Genomic DNA, 18,402 nt, shown 5'->3' with positions numbered 1-18,402 from the left:
CAAGCTGGGAGGTTTTGAAGTTTGGAGCAATGTAGAAGAAGTTGAAGAAAGGCTAAGGAAGTCGGACCGATACTTATTATTCTTTTTACGTGAAAATAAGTGATCTCTGATCTCTGTATAGAAATCGCGTCTGCGAACTGGCCGCTTCTGGATAAAGCAGTCAGCAATTGAGCAAAACAGAAAATGGTCAAGAATAGATACTATACCCTTTAAGAACGCGACTAACGTGTTTATAAAAGTTGAGCATGGTAATATACACGAGAATATATATCCTCTTCATCAACGTTACCATTGTTTGTTGCCTCCAAGTTCTGCTTTCGTTGAAACAAAAAAAAGGAAATCAACGCTTTATCGTTAGCAGCCACACTACTTGCAACGTTTAAAGCTCAAGAAAAAGCCAAATAGTCTTAACACGATCATTCAAAGCAATTGGCTACGAGCGCTGTCCGTAAGCCGGGCACCAATAATACCAGTGATTCACCCATCAACGAGATTCAAGACTACTCATTCAAGAATGCCAAAGGCTGCAGACCCATGGACCAACACCTGGTCTGGTACTACTAAGGGAGCTACTGGTAGCAGTATCAATGGAAAAAGCAGTCACCCTCCATCGTCAGAATACTGGACATTGAAAAGGACTAGAGATACATTCATCAACTACTTCAAAGACAAACACGCTCACACCTTTGTTCCTTCTTCGAGAACAATTCCTCATGATGATCCAACTCTCTTGTTTGCAAACTCGGGAATGACGCAGGTAAATGTGATGATTACTTGTGTGTGGTGTGGGGTGTTGTGAAGAAGCTTGGATTCTTGCTTGATTGCATGATTCAAAGAGTCCTTCATCTGCACACTGCCTTGTTGACGCTTCTACAGACTGCAATCAAGAATGAAACATTTCACACACATACTTATTGCTACTACACAATAATTGTCCTAGTTCAAACCCATCTTCCTCGGTACAGTGGATCCAAACTCTGACATGTCCAAACTGAAACGTGCTGCAAACTCTCAGAAATGTATTCGTGCCGGTATGCTGTCGTGTGTACCTGTGTCGAGGCGTATCCTTGATAGTACAATTATTTATTCGCCTTTTTTCTGCTTGACTCACCTTCTTTACTGACCTTTCATTGCACTCAAGGTGGAAAGCACAATGATTTGGACGATGTGGGAAAAGATACATACCATCACACCTTCTTTGAAATGTTGGGAAATTGGTCGTTTGGGGATTACTTCAAGGTAGGAAACCAAGGCCATTATCTTGAGCCATATGTTTTTTCGCCAAAAGACTATGCTGGACAATATTCACGCCACAATTTGCCTCCAGAAAGAAGCTATTGCCATGGCATGGGAATTATTGACCGTTGTTTACAAGTTACCCAAAGAACGGCTCTACATCACCTACTTCCAGGGAGACGAAAAAGCTGGCATACCTGCTGATACAGAAGCCAGGCAGCTATGGATTGATATTGGTGTTGACCCATCAAGAGTTTTGCCGTTTGGTGCCAAAGAAAACTTCTGGGGTATGACGTGTCACCACATCGTGTTGTCCTCCTCGTTTGATATCAATCAACGCTGACATAATTTTTCTCTTTAGAAATGGGTGATCAAGGTCCATGTGGTCCATGCAGTGAAATCCACTTTGACCGTGTTGGTGGTCGAGATGCCAAGCATCTCGTAAACATGGACGACCCACTAGTCATTGAAATCTGGAATTTGGTCTTTATGCAATTCAACCGTGAACCAGATCGATCACTGAGACCACTACCCAATAAACATATTGATACCGGAATGGGTCTAGAACGTATCTGCTCAGTCCTTCAAAACAAATCATCCAATTACGATACCGACTGCTTTACTGGCATATTTGCTAAAATACAAGAGCTGACAGGTGCTCGACCTTATACAGGTCATGTTGGAACTGACGATGTAGATGGAATCGATACCGCATATAGAGTAGTAGCTGATCACGTACGAACACTCACCTTCTCAATAAGTGATGGTGGTGTCCCATCGAATGAAGGTCGTGGTTATGTCTTGAGACGTATATTGCGTCGAGGTGCACGATATATCCGTAAAAAATTCAATGCTCCTATCGGAAACTTTTTCTCACGACTGGTGGATACCGTCGTTGAAGAAATGGGTGATGCCTTCCCAGAAATCACCAAACGAGTAAACGACCTGAAAGAAATCTTGGACGAAGAAGAATTAGCTTTCGCCAAGACTCTGGATCGAGGTGAAGTCTTATTTGATCGATATGTCGCTAAAGCCCGTGATGAAGGTGCCAAATCACTGAAGGCCAGTGATGTGTGGAAATTATATGATACTTTTGGTTTCCCACTGGATTTGACTCAGATTATGGTTGATGAAATTGGATTTTCGTATAATAAGGATGAAGTAGAACAGGAACAAGCTGTTGCCAAAGAGCGATCTCGTGCTGGTCGGCAAAAGGATTCAGGAGCTGTTGTTGCTTTGGATGTACATGCTCTTGGAGAACTTGCTACGAAATTGAAAGTCGCTGACACTGATGATTCGTACAAATATTGTAAGTTGAATGGAGGTTCAAATTATTCGTCCCGTTAAAATATTTGTTGCACCCTACGACTCACCAATTTTGTTTCATTTCTTTGTTATAGCTTATGGTGATATCAAAGCTTCCATCAAAGCCATATACTGTGACAAGGTATTTGTAAAATCAGTATCTGCCGACAAGACCACACAACAGTTTGGCATCATACTCGACAAGACCAACTTTTATGGCGAATCTGGTGGTCAACAATACGATACTGGTTCTATCATGATTGACGACAAGGCCGAATTTTCTGTTGAAGATTCACAGATATTTGGCGGTTATGTCCTACATATTGGATATCTCAAGTACGGCAATCTGTCTGTTGGGGATGAGATTGTGGTATCATATGATGAGGTACCAATTTCCACTATTATTGAATCCTTTTTCTACCCTCTTGTTGGCCTCTGTCTTTGAAGACACTGACCGATTTTGTTTCCTTCCTTGACAGATTCGAAGATGGCCACTACGAAACAACCACACATCGACTCACATACTCAACTTTGCTCTCAAAGAAGTATTGGGAGAAGTCGTTGATCAAAAAGGTTCTTTAGTTGCTCCCGAAAAATTGAGATTTGACTACTCTAGCAAGGTAGGACGCGACACAGACTGTGCAGCCTATCTACACCCATTTCCCCACCAGTCTCTCTATATTCAATTCACTCAAACCCTGCCTTTTTCAACACAGAATCTGCCAACCGTCGATGAGTTGGTCAAGATTGAAAAGATAAGCAATGACATGATTCAAAGGAATCTACCCGTGTATACCAAGGAAGTTGCATTAAGTGTTGGTCGTGCTATAAATGGCGTTCGTGCTGTATTTGGAGAGGTAAATTCCTCTCATTCACATGCTGGCATGAAAGTTTTTTGTTCACTGACCCCTTGCTCAACTCAATAGGTTTACCCTGATCCAGTACGAGTGGTGTCCATCGGCTACAATGTCGATGATTTAACCAAGGATGCAACCAACCCTGAATGGACCAAGACGTCTGTAGAGTTTTGTGGTGGAACGTAAGTAGAGAAATATTCATCCAAACTACTGTTCGCTCCAAACACTTTTTTTCGCATCCCCTTTCTCATAATCGGTCCTTTACACTTAGACACGTCAAGCAAACAGGCGACATCAAAAGATTCGTCGTCATGGAATCATCATCCATCGCAAAAGGCATTCGACGTATCATTGCCGTGACTGGTGAAGATGCACTCCGAGTCCAAGAAGTAGCCGATGAATACCAGAAAAAGCTAGAAGAAATAGAAAAGATGCCACCATCTGCTCAGGATGCTGCTCTTAAAGTCATTGGAACTCAGTTCGATGCTGCCCCTATACCCAAGATTCGATTGGAGTCTTTGAAGGAGCAAGCTGAGGTTATGAGGAAAAAGGTGTTTGAGGCTGATAAGGCTATCAAGAGTGCGCAAAACAAGGAGGTTGGTTCATTTTACTGAGTTTTCTCGGGGCAGCTCAACTGTTTGTGTTTACATACGTTGTTTTTCGTGCTGTAGGCTACAGAGTATGTCAAGGATTACTTTACCAAGAATTCTACTGCGCTGTATGATATTCATGTCTTTGAGTATGGAAACAACACCAAGGTACACTATTATCCCTCAGAACCTGCTTTTTTTTGTCTTGTCCAACCGATTCTAATTGCTCAATATCCTTGTCTATTCAGGCTGTCACAGTTGCTCGTGATGAAGCCAAGAAACTTGACAAGTCTGGTCTATATCTGACAATTGACCACGATAGGAAGGCTGTTGGATTTTACACAACTGCCTCAAAGGTATTACTACGATTGATTTAGTTCTTCCTTCTTGTACTCTTTTGTACTCCTCCAACGTCTGGTCCTGATTTATGTTCCTTTCGCTTCTTAATCATAGTCCATGATTGCCAAAGGCTTCAGCGCTGCCACGTGGGCCAAGACCTTTGGAGACGTCGTGAATGGAAAGAGTGGTGGTAAAGCAGACACTGCTCAAGGATCAGGAGATAGAATAGATGCTGTGACTGCTGCTATTACTGCTGCTAGAGAATACGTGTCAAAGCATTTGTAATTTCATTGAATACACTTGTTTATGAAGTAGAAAGAAGAAATATCAACCGCTTTGCAGAGGATGTGTGATGACGATGAGTTTAGGCTGCGAATTCTCAACCCAAAAATGCTATTCCACTTTCGGCAAATTGTTCCTCATCGTTTGCAATAGTGCCTGCAGCTCAAACTACAACTTTGGACTGAAGATGTACATAGGAGCACCTCTGACAGGTACGTTTCTTCTGAATTTACCACAGATTGCCAGACTATCACGGACCTCTCTGGCTGTGGAGTGAGCACAGCTCGTCAGTACTCGAATTGGTGCCGAAAGACTGAACTTTAGAATGAAGAACAAGCACCATTATGGCTTGCCAAACATTGCCAAAATAGTATCAAATTTGAAAGATGGGATTGCAACACTGATGCTCATCACCCTTTTGGGCTTTCTTTCCAAATAATTCTTGAAGACTTTTTTGCCCTGTTCTTGTAACTGCGGTTTTGCAAAATAAATGGATTGATAACTAGATTAGCATCGAGTTTCTGAGATTCTAGCTTCATGCTGCTCTTCTCTGTATTCTCCATTTGCGTCCGTTGTTTGATATCATGAACAAAATGGTGACAGGAGACACTTTGAAGCTGTCTAAAGTGGGAGCATGAGCATGAACATAAATCATGTATTTCTCTCACTCGGGTACTCATCTTGAAACTTTTCGATGGTCAACTACACTTTCGAAACAGAAAATCACGAACTACTATCACACTCTGTTGTAAATGGTCCTTTCAGAGGACGTCATCGATGTCCACACTACAAGAAAAATCATTTTAAGCGTGAGAATCAGCCTCACTCGCGCTAGATCAAAATCATGCTGAAATATGACTGAGATCAGGGTCGGCAATTTCGTATTTTGCAGATTACGTCGGCCGGAGAGCTTTATGGGAGCCAGCAGCTGGCTCTTATATTTAACGAGTATGTGCAGATGTGCTACTGGTCTCAGCTTGAAAGCTGTTTGGTAGCCGATACCCCCAAAGGTCGAACACGCTGTGAATGGTCGTTTTTGCGGAACGTGCGGCGCGTGCTTCTTAATAGTAGAATCGACGTTAATATCAATGTAAACATCATTTTCTGCGCGAATATCACCTTTGTCAGGCCTGGATTAGATACTTGGTTGACATTTCTTGTTGGAATTTGAGTTTTTAAGAATACGTAGGCTGGAGAGCTTTATTAGGAGCTAGAAGCTGGCATAAGGCACCACTACACTGTGACCCATATAATCTTGGTGTCAGCTTGAAAGTCGTTCTTTGGCCGATACCCCAACAATTCGAGTTCAAGTACGCAAAAGCTCGATGACTCCAACGTGTGCAGAGACGTACAAATGTACAGGTTTAAATCAATATCTCTCTTTGTATCCTTCTCAACGTGAGACCTAGTTTCTTTCGCGTTAGATCACATTCTTGTCTGAAAAGGAGAATTTTACTATATATGTAGTTGATACAATTGATATCTGCTAGAAACCAGCCTCTTAAAAATAAATCTTGTTGTTGCTTTTAAATTTACGATTTCGGCAATCCACACATCCCACAGTCATGATTTCGTGCTGGGTTGGCAAAAGTACAATGTGGACAGCTCCATGTTGGTCCATCACTAGCACCAGCTGCTGATGACGATGACCCACCACTCATCCCAAAACCACTTGGTCCTGAACTAATTGGAGCTTCCTGTAGTATCATTGTCAGAGTTTGCCAAGCACCTGTGTGTATCAAAGTTTGTGCATCTGTTTCCGAGTGCGTTCTGGCTATATTGCAAGCAAGTCTGAATGGAATCTGTTGAGAAAATTGGAAAATTTTGTAAGAAAACAAGGTGCTTCAGGGACAGGTTTGACGCCAAACGACGTAGTGAGTACTAACAAACGGCAAAGTTCTTTACCTCATCCAGAATGGACAACGAGTAAAGATATACAATGAGATGGAAGTCAGACAACGTCGAGACCAATGGTCCCTTTTCCAAGTGTTGTCGAGCAGCTCCTAGATCTTGATGCTGTGCTTCGAGAGCATCACGATTCTCTATAATGAACGGTGCTGGAGCTGTGAACGTTGGCACAGGGTTGATGGGGAATCCATGGGATACCTTCACAGAATAAAGAGTTCAATTGGTGAAACCGCAAAATAAAAAATAACTGAATACTGCTGAAAGACGACCAGACATACCGTCACAAGAAGATACTCGACGGGGAAGGTAGGTTTGGCAGCTTCTTGTACCATAATACCATATTCATTCTTATACTTGTAGAATACTTCTGGGACATAAAGCTCTGGTGTTGATTCGCGAACTCGGACTTTTGTTGGATCCACAGATGCTTCAATGATTTCATCACGAGTCATCGCCATGGCCATGTTTGAGACTTGGTATGCTTGAAAATCAATACCACCATCCTCATTTCCTAGAAACGCAGGCAGGTGAGACTTTTTGACCAGCCAAAACAATGCTTGTAAGATTAATCAACTCACCGGACAAGACACAGGTGACGAAACGACTACCAAAGTGGCCACTTGCGGAATACTTTGAAGGAGTTTGATGCTTGAGCTGGAGTTGTGCAGCAAATATACATTCGGCGGATGATAAGAAGTAGGATGAGCCATGTCGTCGACAAACTACTGTTCCTTCTCCTGTTCCATCATCCAACAAATCCGTATATATCATTCCAACCTAGTCAGAAACAGTGTTTGGACGAGATGACGGTGAGCCTAAAAACGAGGCATCAACAAATAGCATCATACCTTCCGCAGGCCCAATAAGGCAGCAATCTGATCAACCTGCTCTTCACGAGCATCTGGTAAAGTCAGCTGTAATCCATGAGGTTCTCCGACTTGTGGTGGTTCATATATAGCAGAAACTACAGCCTTGACGCCCAAAGGGACTTCGGTGTAGGGTTCATATCTTCCGTATAGATAACCAAATCGTTGTACACCCGTCTTTCTCCAATATGATAAAAATGAATCAATCAATCCTGGTGTTTCAAACTCTAGAAAATCTACCATCCTAAAGGGCTATGAAATTTGGCAATATGACATTGTCTCAGCATACGATCACTTTGAAATGGGCTTTTTTGTTTTGAATTACCTGAGGATTGAGTGACACTGCAGATGGCTGACACTTTGTGCAAATTCCAGCAGGATATGGACCATGTGTTTGACTGGGACAAGGATTCCTAACTTTGAAGCTTTGTTCTTCGAGAGGCGGTATGAATTTGGGAGATGTTATAGGAGCGGTGTTGTTTTGATTAGTGACCTGACGGAGATATGCATGGAAGGACATGTGTTTGATTTTATTCTTTTCGAGATACTTTGCATCGTATGGCTGCAGACGAAAGTGTCAGAGACAGGGACAAAACGGCAGCAGTCGTCGGGATACCAACCTCGAGTGGAGAGCAGTAGTCACACATGGCTCGATCACCATGTTTGCAGCTACATGATAAATATGACTGTTAATAGACCACATATGGGCTGCGAAATGGCGGATTTTTTGAGCTTACTACAGTGGATCTTTGGGCCTTGGAATCGTTCCTGGTTGTTTTTCCATTTCATTATCTATAGGATCTTGAATGACGGCGGCTGCAACCACGGATTCAGCACCAGTAGCACCTCCTGCAGTCGAAGTATGACCATTGGTTGTGCTACTTTTTACGTATTCCACGTATAGCATTGTTCCATTCCTACGATGATGAAAAACCGAGTCGTAAGACATAGAGTTCAGAAGTGTTTGGATGTGCCAGCAAACTTTGACCAAATCATTCATACCCCAAACCTAACGAAGCGACATTCGAATTAGATTGTAAATCCACTAGCTTTGCACCTTGTGGATCTAGTGCAGCAGCCAATTGAGTCGAGTCGTCTAACTGCAAGACTTGAAGTATCTGCTTTGGAATGTGGTGAGTATTTGATGTTGCGACGCGATCGTGCTCAAAGATAATCGATCAAAGAGAAGAGTGACCTTTTTCCGTAGTGTTCTTCCATCAGCATTAGAGTCCAATTCAACTCGAGCTTGTCCGTCCTTTGATCGAATACGAATAATCTAGAAAGTTGAATTATTCGGCAGACGGTTAGTCTTATAATTCGATTAGAGGTGCGGACGATAACAAAGGCACGGTGCTTACGATGACTGCCATGAGTTGATTGTACACGCTTTCTCTCCCTTGTGATTTGATGAGATTGTCAAGAAATGTCAGGAGTCGGATGACGCGTCACATCTTCGAGTTGAGGCAGAGGATGTGCTTTGGACGATTTTCCAAGCTTAGAATACATGAGAATTAAGGTTCTCTTTAATCTTTGAACAGAAGAGCTCCTTGAGGGCTTGAGCTTTCTAAACACATCTGATCTGTGGACACGAGAATAGAACATTGTCGATGCAGCTGGCAAGGAAGATCAAACAGGTCACGTAGGCCTAAGCAAAAAAGCAAAACGCTTCAATGTGGGGATTTTCTGTTCTTTGTCACCAAACACTGCATACTTAGGACTTTCACCGTCACGACCAATCGCAAGCAACTTTTTGAGGCAAGGACGCCAAAGAACAGATAACAAATGACACAATTCGCTCAGCTGGATCCAGACGCATTGATGTGCATTGATATCCCGCACAGACAAGACTCAAGGTGAACTAGAATTTGGAATCCACGAACAACAACCGTGGTCTTTGTTTCTGCACAATATCAATCAGTCGAAAATGCAGCTGCAGTAAGCTGAATACTGATCAAACGAGAATGAAATACAGGTTTTAATCGAGAACCACACTGTTTATTGAGTTTATAAGGGCTGCAGCTTAGAAATAATCCAACATACAAATGGCGACAAGAAATCGATATCATGTAGTACTTATTGTGAATCACCGTCCATACCAATCCTCGTCTCGGCAAAGATCAAAGAAAAAGGTAGCTTCAGCAGTCGATTTCCATTCCAGAATAGATCCCCTCGGTTTCCATAATATTGTCGAAGTTGACATGATTTGCAAATTTCAATTCATGTGAAATTGTGCGTTAATTAAGAAGATAGCTAGCTTGTTCTGTTGCTGTCGAAACGACCACTGCGAATTCGCATCCCAACGGAAACTAGAACCTTCAACCTTGCCGGGTTTGTTGACAACGATGCACAAAAACTAGCCGATGGAGCCAAGGGAAAGATGATCCATAGCAATATTTCAGAACGTCGAGGCTTAATTTGGCCCTCGTCAAACCTTTATTCTGCCATCAAATTTATTCTGCGTCCAAAACATTTTGGAGTTGACAATCACTGCTCTGCTTCGCTCCAGTAGATATTGATGGGGATAAAATCTCGTGTTTGTATTGAATTCTAATAAGCAGGCCGATTTACCTCTCGTCTTGATCCAAAAGCAATATTGCTTCTATGACAACCTTGGAATACCACCAAAACACATTGTGTTGATTTGCAGCCTTCAAGGTTGAATTGATGAACAAACGCCTTTTTAAACAAACGGCCCTCGCAATGACTGCAATTCTCAAAATTCAGCTCCTTGATAAAAATCAAGCAATCGTTAAACTCGTTCGGGGTGTTGGTTTAATATTGACTAATACTGTGAGCATTCGCGTTTCTCCGTTCCAATATCCCACTCTACGATAAACACATCTCAATTGCATGTGATATTGCGAACTCTTTCGCCTTTCGGCTAGAAAGACCTTAATGGAGCATCCGAAATTTAGCAAAATTGTCAGTTATGTTTGGACTGGACCAAATGCTTAGCTTAGAACATCAAGTGGTTCAGTAGAGGAGAGAAAGAGGCATCAGCAGAGAGCAAGCTGTTATCGTCATTGTCACAGTCTTTTGAAAGTCCTTGTCAACAACAAACAAAAAGCGAAAGAAAATGACGTGTATCCGCCCGTTCTTTCAAACGATTTCACGTAGGAGCAGTGAATGTTTGCCATGTAATGAGACTAGGCGCATCATATGATACTCTTCACGTCCTTTAAAAGTCTGTATCCATCGTTCCGGGCTTTCCTCGTGAAGCTGTCTTTTGTGTCCTACCCCAAGGGTCCAGCAGTAAACAACGAGAATTTCCTCATTCACTCCCGACTCCCAAAAACTACCTCAACTGGACGAGAACGAGAGCGTAGAATACTCGGCATCACGCTCAACAATTCATAATACGCCCACACTTTGTATTTCCACCGCTGGAAACTGCATAGATCAGATTCTAAACTCCTCGCACAAAACCAAACACTTGCACGAAATCCGGCGGTTTTGATTAATAACATGGAGGGCTCGCCATCGTATGCATTCAGCAATACCAACAATCATGCACGAAACTATTGTTTTGTATGCGGTGAAAGAGGCCATCTGTCTGCTCAATGCACCAAAGATTCTGGCCAAGGTTCTATATGCTACAATTGTAAAGAACCAGGTAATGAGCAGATCCGTTTGCAAATCATTTATATGTATTCAGAACTGACGTTTCTCCTTTTCTCTTACTCGTGTCATATAGGCCACAACTCCAAGGTACGTTCTTCAACAACATGAAATTTTTGCTTTATCAATTCTTACATGAACATCCGACCTACTAGGAATGCCCTGCTCCACGCGCTCCAAAAGCCTGTTTCAGATGTCAGAGGTCAGCTCTAAACATCTTCAGCATACTCCCATTTGTCGAAGACACTTTGGCTTTCTACATTTACTCAAAACCTTGTCACCATTTAGCACCTCGCATTTAAGCTCCTCGTGTCCACTGAAACTAGAGGCACAAGCTGCTGATAGAAGCAATGCCGTGTGTTTTCGCTGTGGAGAGAAGGGTGTATGTTATTGCGAGGGCATTGAATTTCTGCTTTGCGCCAACCACGCTAATTTTTTCTTCATGTCATAGCACTTTTCGCGTGACTGTTCCGAGCAGCAAGATGATGGAGGCAATCAGAGACAGCATAACAATAATAATGGTGGTGGTGGTAGATACCAGTATCAGCAGCAGAATCAAGGAGGTGGAATGGCAAGTTCAGACCAATCTTATCGTCAGTTGCCAGGCGTTTGTCATAGTTGTGGAAATCCAGGTACGCAAAAAGTATTTCTGTCAGAGCTCCTTCACATGAAAGTGTTTCTGTCAGTATTTTCTTCAAACGACACCTTACACACCGACCCCTTAAAGGCCACTATGCCAGAAATTGTCCGCAACGAACAATGCAGCAGCAACAACCCATGTATCAAAACATGCCACGACCAATGATGGCTCCACATCAAAACCCAATCATCTGTCTACGATGTGGAGTTGAAGGCCATATCTCGAGAAACTGTTCCAGTGAGAGCAAGACGTGCTGGTTTTGTCGCAAGCCTGGACACATCTCAAAGGACTGTCCTGAGAATTCAGGACAAGAAGGACAGCCTCGACAGCAGAATCAACAGCATGGTAATAGCTATTCTCGCAAGTGTTTTAATTGTGGGTTGCCTGGACATCTGGCAAGAGACTGCAGTAAGAGTAAAGTCAACAATGGTACTAGCAGTGGTGCAGCTTCTGGTGCTCCAGTGGATGAGTAAATGATCTGGTGATCGTGTCGCATCAAGGGACAATACTACACAAAAAGGTGGTTGCAAAAAAACTTAGATGTTGTGAGGAGGAAATGTATAGATTTGATAAATATATCTAGACAGTAATAATATGGACAAGGTTGTGTATGTTGATGTTTAGAGGGACGAAAAGTGTCAGATGAAGGAATCAGGTGTGTCGGTCAACGACTATACTACAGGCCATCAATGCCGAAAGCATGGGAAATGCTAAGAGAAGACAGGGTGAGTGTCGAACGGGTTCGTTGTTATCGAATCACTCTTTACCTGGGCAGAACAGAAGAGAGCTTGAGCAACATTTCATCGTACTCTTCAGTTGGAGATGACAAGGATACGATCGCACCACCTGCACCCACCGATAGTTCTTTATCATGAGTTAATTAGGAGTAAATTAGCACTTTGCATTGCTTTTTGGTCACAAAATCACGTTTCAAATCAAACCTTGGTTGTGAATAATGGCCGTTCGTATAACGACTGCAAAATCTGCTTCTCCTGTTAAAGAGAAGTAACCCAAAGCACCAGAATATACTCCTCTCGGTGATTTTTCAAGGTCTTCTAGTATTTCTACTGTTCTTCGTTTGGGTGCTCCAGTCATAGAGCCTGTGTACTGAGCAGTTAGAAACACCCAAACCGAGAAAAAAAGACAGGATATACACGCCATGATCCATTCATTTACCTGGTGGAAAGCACTTCATTACGGCATCAACTGCAGTAAGCCCGGGCCTCAGACTTCCTTTGATAGTTGAAACCATGGTGTGTATCGAGGCATAGCTTTCGACCTTGAAGAGAGAAGGCACACAGACACTTGATGGTGTACAAATAAGATTCAGATCATTACGTAGCAGGTCTACAATCTAACATAGAAGTTATCAGAACGTTGCTAAGTTGAGGCAGCTTCCATTCCCAACACTTCGAATGGACGCAAAAAAAAAACATTTCTACAAGCAGCTCCTATTTACCATCAGATTCTCGGCAATATTCTTTTCACTCTGCTCAAGCTCAACCTTGAGCTTAGCATCTCGAATAGGATCTACTTTATCTCGTTTGATAGTACCCTTGATGGGCCTAGCCTGAACCCACTTGTCACGATCTACAGTAACAAACTCTTCTGGCGAAGCAGACACGATAATCATCCCCTGCCCAAAATTAATAAAACTAGCATGAGGAGTAGGATTCACATTTCTCAAATGATGATGCATGGCTAATGTATCATGAATGAGATCCGACAAGTCCATTTTCGGAAGTTGGATTGATGCTCTTGTTGTCAGACAGACTTCGTAACTCTCTCCGTCGATTATTTTAGATTGAGATGATGATACGGCTTGTATATACTCGTCGCGAGTGTGGTCTAGCGTCATCCCGCGCTTCCGCTTTCTCTTTGCAGCAGCATGACCATTCGTATACGATGCAGTTGATTGTAACACTCGTAATGTATCATCCAACCAAGCACTATTGACTCTGTTTCCTAATGACGTGTGCTTTTCTACTAGTAGGGATGATTGTGGTATGTTCTCCAACATGACAATATAAGCATCATTCTTAATATGATCAAAGACCACGAGGCGATCAGAGAATATGAATGCGGCATCAGGTAATGGATTAGCAGATACAGACTTGAATGGAGTGGTTCGTCCTTCAGCAAGACTTTCCGTCTTCATTTCATACCCAAAGTATCCCACAAATCCACACATTAAATCAAAAGGTATATCGAATGGCTGCGGTATTGTTATAGTGTCCTGCCGACAGAGAGAGTGCTGGTTGACTAGTCTGGCCATGTAGCCAAAGAAGGTGTCGGTCATGTCTAATTGAGTATATGTACATTGACCACCTTGGATTGTTGTGACTTTTCTAGATAATATGCTGTAATTTACAATGAAGCTGTTTCGATGATGTGATTGATTGAATGTGAGTCAGCGAAAATGTCATTCGTGACCACCAAAAGAAAGGGAATCTCCATGGCGGATCATACCTGCGTTCGCTGTCTCCTGACCCCATAAACGAAAAGCGACTGAGACTCTCTTCAACACGAGCCGAGTCCAACCAAAACGATACAGGTTTGTTTGCAAAGAGTGTCTTGAATACTGACTCAGAATCTATCTGAACGTTTTCTATCTTCCTGACTACCAATCGTGTTTGAGATGGTGAAGCTATGCATTCAGCAAGTGCTGATGGAATCACCGTCATGTCCAGTACATTAGCAGGAATACTAGTCGTTCGCGTTATGGGTAGTTGTGATCTCGTCAGGTTCATAAAGTTGGATATGAGGTCAAGACCATGATCTGTACATATGGATTCCGGGTGAAACTGTACGCCCCATAGTGGACGCTCCTTATGTTTCAGAGCCATGATTATACGTTTGCTATTCGGGGCGGTTGGTTTGGTCCAGGCTGTTACTTGCAAACACGATGGCAAGGCTAAAAACATGAACTGTGAGGCATGTGGCGAAAGCGAGCATCGAGCCAGCAGCTTTACAAGCGACATAATCGAAGAAGAATACCTTGTTCATCAACAATCAGCGAATGATATCTGACTACAGAGAACGGGTTGTTGATTCCAGCAAACAACTCCATCCCGTTATGATGCAATAGACTCTTTCGTCCATGCATAGGTTCTGGGGCATGACAGACTTTTCCTCCCAATGCTGTAGCCATGCCTTGATGACCGAGACATACGCCCAAGACTGGAAGGTTGGAGTGAAGAATGACATTGTGGCAGCATCCAAAGTCCTACATAAGTGTGATCGCAAGATGAGTTCAAGGCATTGCGACACTTGAGAACACAACCGCGTACGCCGATAACAGTTGGAGTTCCTGGACCTGGAGAAATGACTACATTGTCAACATGTGGGAAAATGTTGTCACGCACTTGTTCCCTATTCAACGAGAGTTGGTAAGAAGAGTAAGAGATAGCACAGTAAATGTCTTTACTAGCACGTTTGAGATGCTGATCAGTGTTTTCCGGCATACCATGGCACGTTGTTTCGAATGACAACAACTTGAGCTCCAGAATTACAAAGCTGCTGGTGCAAGTTGAAAGTGTAGCTGTCAAAGTTATCAATTAAAAGAGTTCTCAGACCATCTCCTTTGCTCGTCACGGCCATTCGAAAACCACCGCACAGTTCTCTATGGACGAGCTTTCACTATCAACACAATCAATCTGTTTGAAAATTTTCAAGCTCAGAGGTTGCCCCAGAATTAGGAATGGTGTATTTTCACAGTCTATATATCTACAACGGGCCCTTGATAACAGATTTAGCTCCTCATCGTTTGAGTCGGTGCCAATAAAGTGGAACCTTGAACTGATATTACTCTAGTAAATTCGCTTCTCCTGAATTTGATCGCAGTTTGTAGAACTACTCGAGACCGATCTTTGATATTAAGCTCAGCTCCTCATCATTTGAAGTGGTGCCGGCAGCCCATACCTCAACGTGAACTGAAGATCTGCACTCAACCACTCTTACTGGTTCCTTTCTCCTGAATTTGCCACATGACAGTCTCTGAATTCACTCTTTTGGTAGACTCAGCTTCCCACCGCTTGAGTTGATGTCGGCAGCTCACATCTCAACTTTAACGTGAAGAAGTAAGCCGGATTACTCTTGTAAATCCGTTAGGTCTGAAATCATCACGATCTGTTTGAAATCGTCACGACCACGCTGACAAGCTTTGATAGTAGCTTCGCCTTGTCAGCGTTCGACTTGGTGCCGACAGCTCGAACTTGAACTGAAGGACTGCACGGGACCGCTCTCACAGGTAGGTTTCCGCTGAATTTACCGCAGTTGGTATGTATCTCACTGACCCCTCTCTGGTAGTAGCCCCAGCTTCTCATCGATTGAATTGGTACCAGCAGCTAAAACTTCAACTTTGCTCTGAAGATCTGGACGGGACCACTTTAATAAATTTGTTTCTTCCGAAATCATCACGATATGTTCGAATATCAACGACGACTTCTTGGTAGTAGCCCCAGCTTTTCATCGTTCGAATTGGTATCGGCAGCTGAAACTTAACTTTGGAATGAAGAACTTTACGGGACTACTCTCACATGTACGTTTCTTTTAAATTTATCATAGTTTGCATGACCATCACTGACCTCTCGTTGGTTGTAGCCTCGGTTTCTGTCGTTAAAATTGGTTCTTGCGGCTCAAGCTTCAACTTTGCACTGAAGAACCTCACATGACTAGTCTAATAAATACGTTTCTTCCGAAATCATCATGATCTTTATGAGTACCAGCAACCTCTGGTTGGTCGTATTCTCGGCCTTTCTTCCTTTGAATTGGTGCCTGCAGCTGAAACTTCAACTTTGATGTGAAGATCTGGAGCGCACCGCTCCAAGAAACTTGTCTCTTATGAAATCATCAGGAAATGTATGGAGATTCGTGACGACTATTTGATTGTAGCCCCAGCTTTTCATCGTTTGAGTTGGAACCGGCAGCTTGAACTTCAAATTTGAAGTAAGCTCTGCATGAAACTACTCTCACAGGTAGGTTTCTTCTGAATTTACTACAGTTTGCATGACCAGCACTGACCTCTCTATGGTAGTAGTCCCAGCTTGCCGTCGTTAAAATTGGTGCCTGGGGCTCAAACTTCAACTTTGCACTGAAGAACTTCAGATAACTAGTCTAATAAATAAGTTTCCGCCACAATCATCACTGTCTGTAGAAACGCCGTCTACCGCTCTCTGGTAGAAGTCTCGGCTTTTCATCGTTTGGATTGGTGCCGGGCAGCTCAAACTTCAACTTTGATGTGAAGATCTGGACGAGACCACCTCAAGAACCTTGTCTCTTATGAAATCATCACGAAATGTATGGAAAGCAACGAGGACTCTTCGGTAGTAGTATCGGTTTTCCTCTTTGGAATTGGTACCGGCAGCTCAAGCTTCTATTTTGCACTGAAGAGCTTCACGGGACTACTTTTATAACTACGTTCTTCTGGATTCATCACAGTTTGCATGACCAATACCTACCTCTCCTTGGTAGTAGCCCCAGCTTTCCGCCGTTGGAATTGGTGCCTGCGGCTGAAACTTCAACTTTCAAGTGAAGAACTTTACGAGACTACTCTTATAAATGGAGTCCTTCAATTTTATGTCACATGTTGAATCCGTTTTTGTTGCTAGAACCTGGGTTGTCTACTGTCCCTCCGGTGATATTTCCTACTGGACTTTTTGTAATCCACACCACTTCACTCTGATAGATCAACCCTGGAGGCAATGATGATACCGAAGCTCTCATTAGTTCCATCAAACTCCAAGCTCAAAGCTAGCTCTAAGGCCTCTCTTTGGTGTAGTAACCATCTTGGAGGGATGTCCATTCATACCCCGGAATATTATCAATTTTCCAAGCTGGAATTGTCGGGACAACGCGTTGGACTCTTGTTTATCGTCTTTGTGAGCTTTCGTTCCCTTTCTAGCTTTTTTTTTGTAATCGGGTTTTTGAATTGATAACTGGATTGGCATCGAGTCTCTGAGCAGCTCACCCGCTTAATTACTTCGAAATTGCAAAAATGCCAGATTCGGCTTCATTCTCCCTCAGGCGACAAGCTCTATATTCTCAATTTGCGTCCGTTTTTGATAGCTTGAATAAAACGGTACTAGAAGACACTTGGAAGCTGCCAAAAGCGAGATAAATCGGTACAAACCAATGAACCATGCATGACTCTCACTCAGATGTTCAACCTGAAACGTTCTCAGGTCTACACTTTTGAAACAGAAAATCAGCATTTACGATCAAAGTTTGTTAAAAAAGTCCACTTAAACGAGCGAATCCATATTCATATGACATGAAAAACCATTTTTAGTGCGAGAATCAGTGTCATTAGTGCTAGATCAAAATCATGCTGAAATTTTGTAAAATGGCCGAGAGACGATCAGTCTCGATAATTTAGTTTTTTGAAGAGTACGTCGGCAGGATAGTACGATGAGATCTAGCAGCTGGCTCGTAGCTCGTCAAGCATGTGCGTGCGCATGTGCTCATGGTCTCAGCTTGAAAATATCATTTTCTGCAAACCTATCGGCCTGCATCGGTCTGGATCAGATGTTTCTTGTCACATTGAGAATTTTGCATAATGCCTGGGCTTGAGAGCTTTACAAGAGCTAGGTATGTAGCTTCAATACGTGTGCGCGCATGTGTTCATGGTCTCAGCTCGGACTTCCATAGTCTGGTTGCATGTTTGGACTTTTTTTTTGAAGAGTGGACTGGATGAAACAACGACTTACGGACTTAGGATATCTTGCAAATAGATCAAATCGCTTGTCCAACAGATCTATGGC

The 18,402-nt window shown here is 42.8% G+C and overlaps 3 protein-coding genes across 3 annotated transcripts; 1 reads left to right on the top strand and 2 right to left on the bottom strand.

The window, feature by feature from the left end:
• Positions 1-514: 514 nt before the first annotated feature.
• Positions 515-4,612, top strand: ALA1 (alanine---tRNA ligase; the record flags this gene model as incomplete). Its single annotated transcript, XM_031171434.1, has 13 exons — positions 515-757; positions 941-1,031; positions 1,142-1,239; positions 1,328-1,523; positions 1,598-2,545; positions 2,637-2,926; positions 3,021-3,161; positions 3,258-3,398; positions 3,468-3,580; positions 3,670-3,994; positions 4,070-4,156; positions 4,237-4,344; positions 4,442-4,612. The coding sequence occupies 13 exons, from the start codon at positions 515-517 to the stop codon at positions 4,610-4,612; spliced, it is 2,952 nt and encodes a 983-aa protein (XP_031022610.1).
• A 1,529-nt stretch (positions 4,613-6,141) lies between these two features.
• On the bottom strand, positions 6,142-8,753 carry SmJEL517_g05507 (uncharacterized protein; the record flags this gene model as incomplete). The annotated part of the gene is made up of 11 exons (XM_031171433.1): positions 6,142-6,411; positions 6,515-6,715; positions 6,796-7,028; positions 7,096-7,294; positions 7,366-7,635; positions 7,709-7,945; positions 8,004-8,052; positions 8,121-8,300; positions 8,386-8,501; positions 8,579-8,659; positions 8,742-8,753. The coding sequence occupies 11 exons, from the start codon at positions 8,751-8,753 to the stop codon at positions 6,142-6,144; spliced, it is 1,848 nt and encodes a 615-aa protein (XP_031022603.1).
• A 3,564-nt stretch (positions 8,754-12,317) lies between these two features.
• SmJEL517_g05506 (uncharacterized protein) lies at positions 12,318-15,241 on the bottom strand (the record flags this gene model as incomplete). The annotated part of the gene is made up of 9 exons (XM_031171432.1): positions 12,318-12,351; positions 12,409-12,505; positions 12,583-12,741; positions 12,818-12,995; positions 13,101-14,019; positions 14,111-14,555; positions 14,639-14,867; positions 14,932-15,013; positions 15,108-15,241. The coding sequence occupies 9 exons, from the start codon at positions 15,239-15,241 to the stop codon at positions 12,318-12,320; spliced, it is 2,277 nt and encodes a 758-aa protein (XP_031022604.1).
• Between the last annotated feature and the right edge of the window lie 3,161 nt (positions 15,242-18,402).

Source organism: Synchytrium microbalum (genome assembly GCF_006535985.1).
Source record: "Synchytrium microbalum strain JEL517 chromosome Unknown SmJEL517_scf0051, whole genome shotgun sequence".
Classification (NCBI taxonomy): domain Eukaryota; kingdom Fungi; phylum Chytridiomycota; class Chytridiomycetes; order Synchytriales; family Synchytriaceae; genus Synchytrium; species Synchytrium microbalum.
Note: the sequence above shows the minus strand (reverse complement) of the source record. Positions and strands in the feature narration are given on the sequence as shown.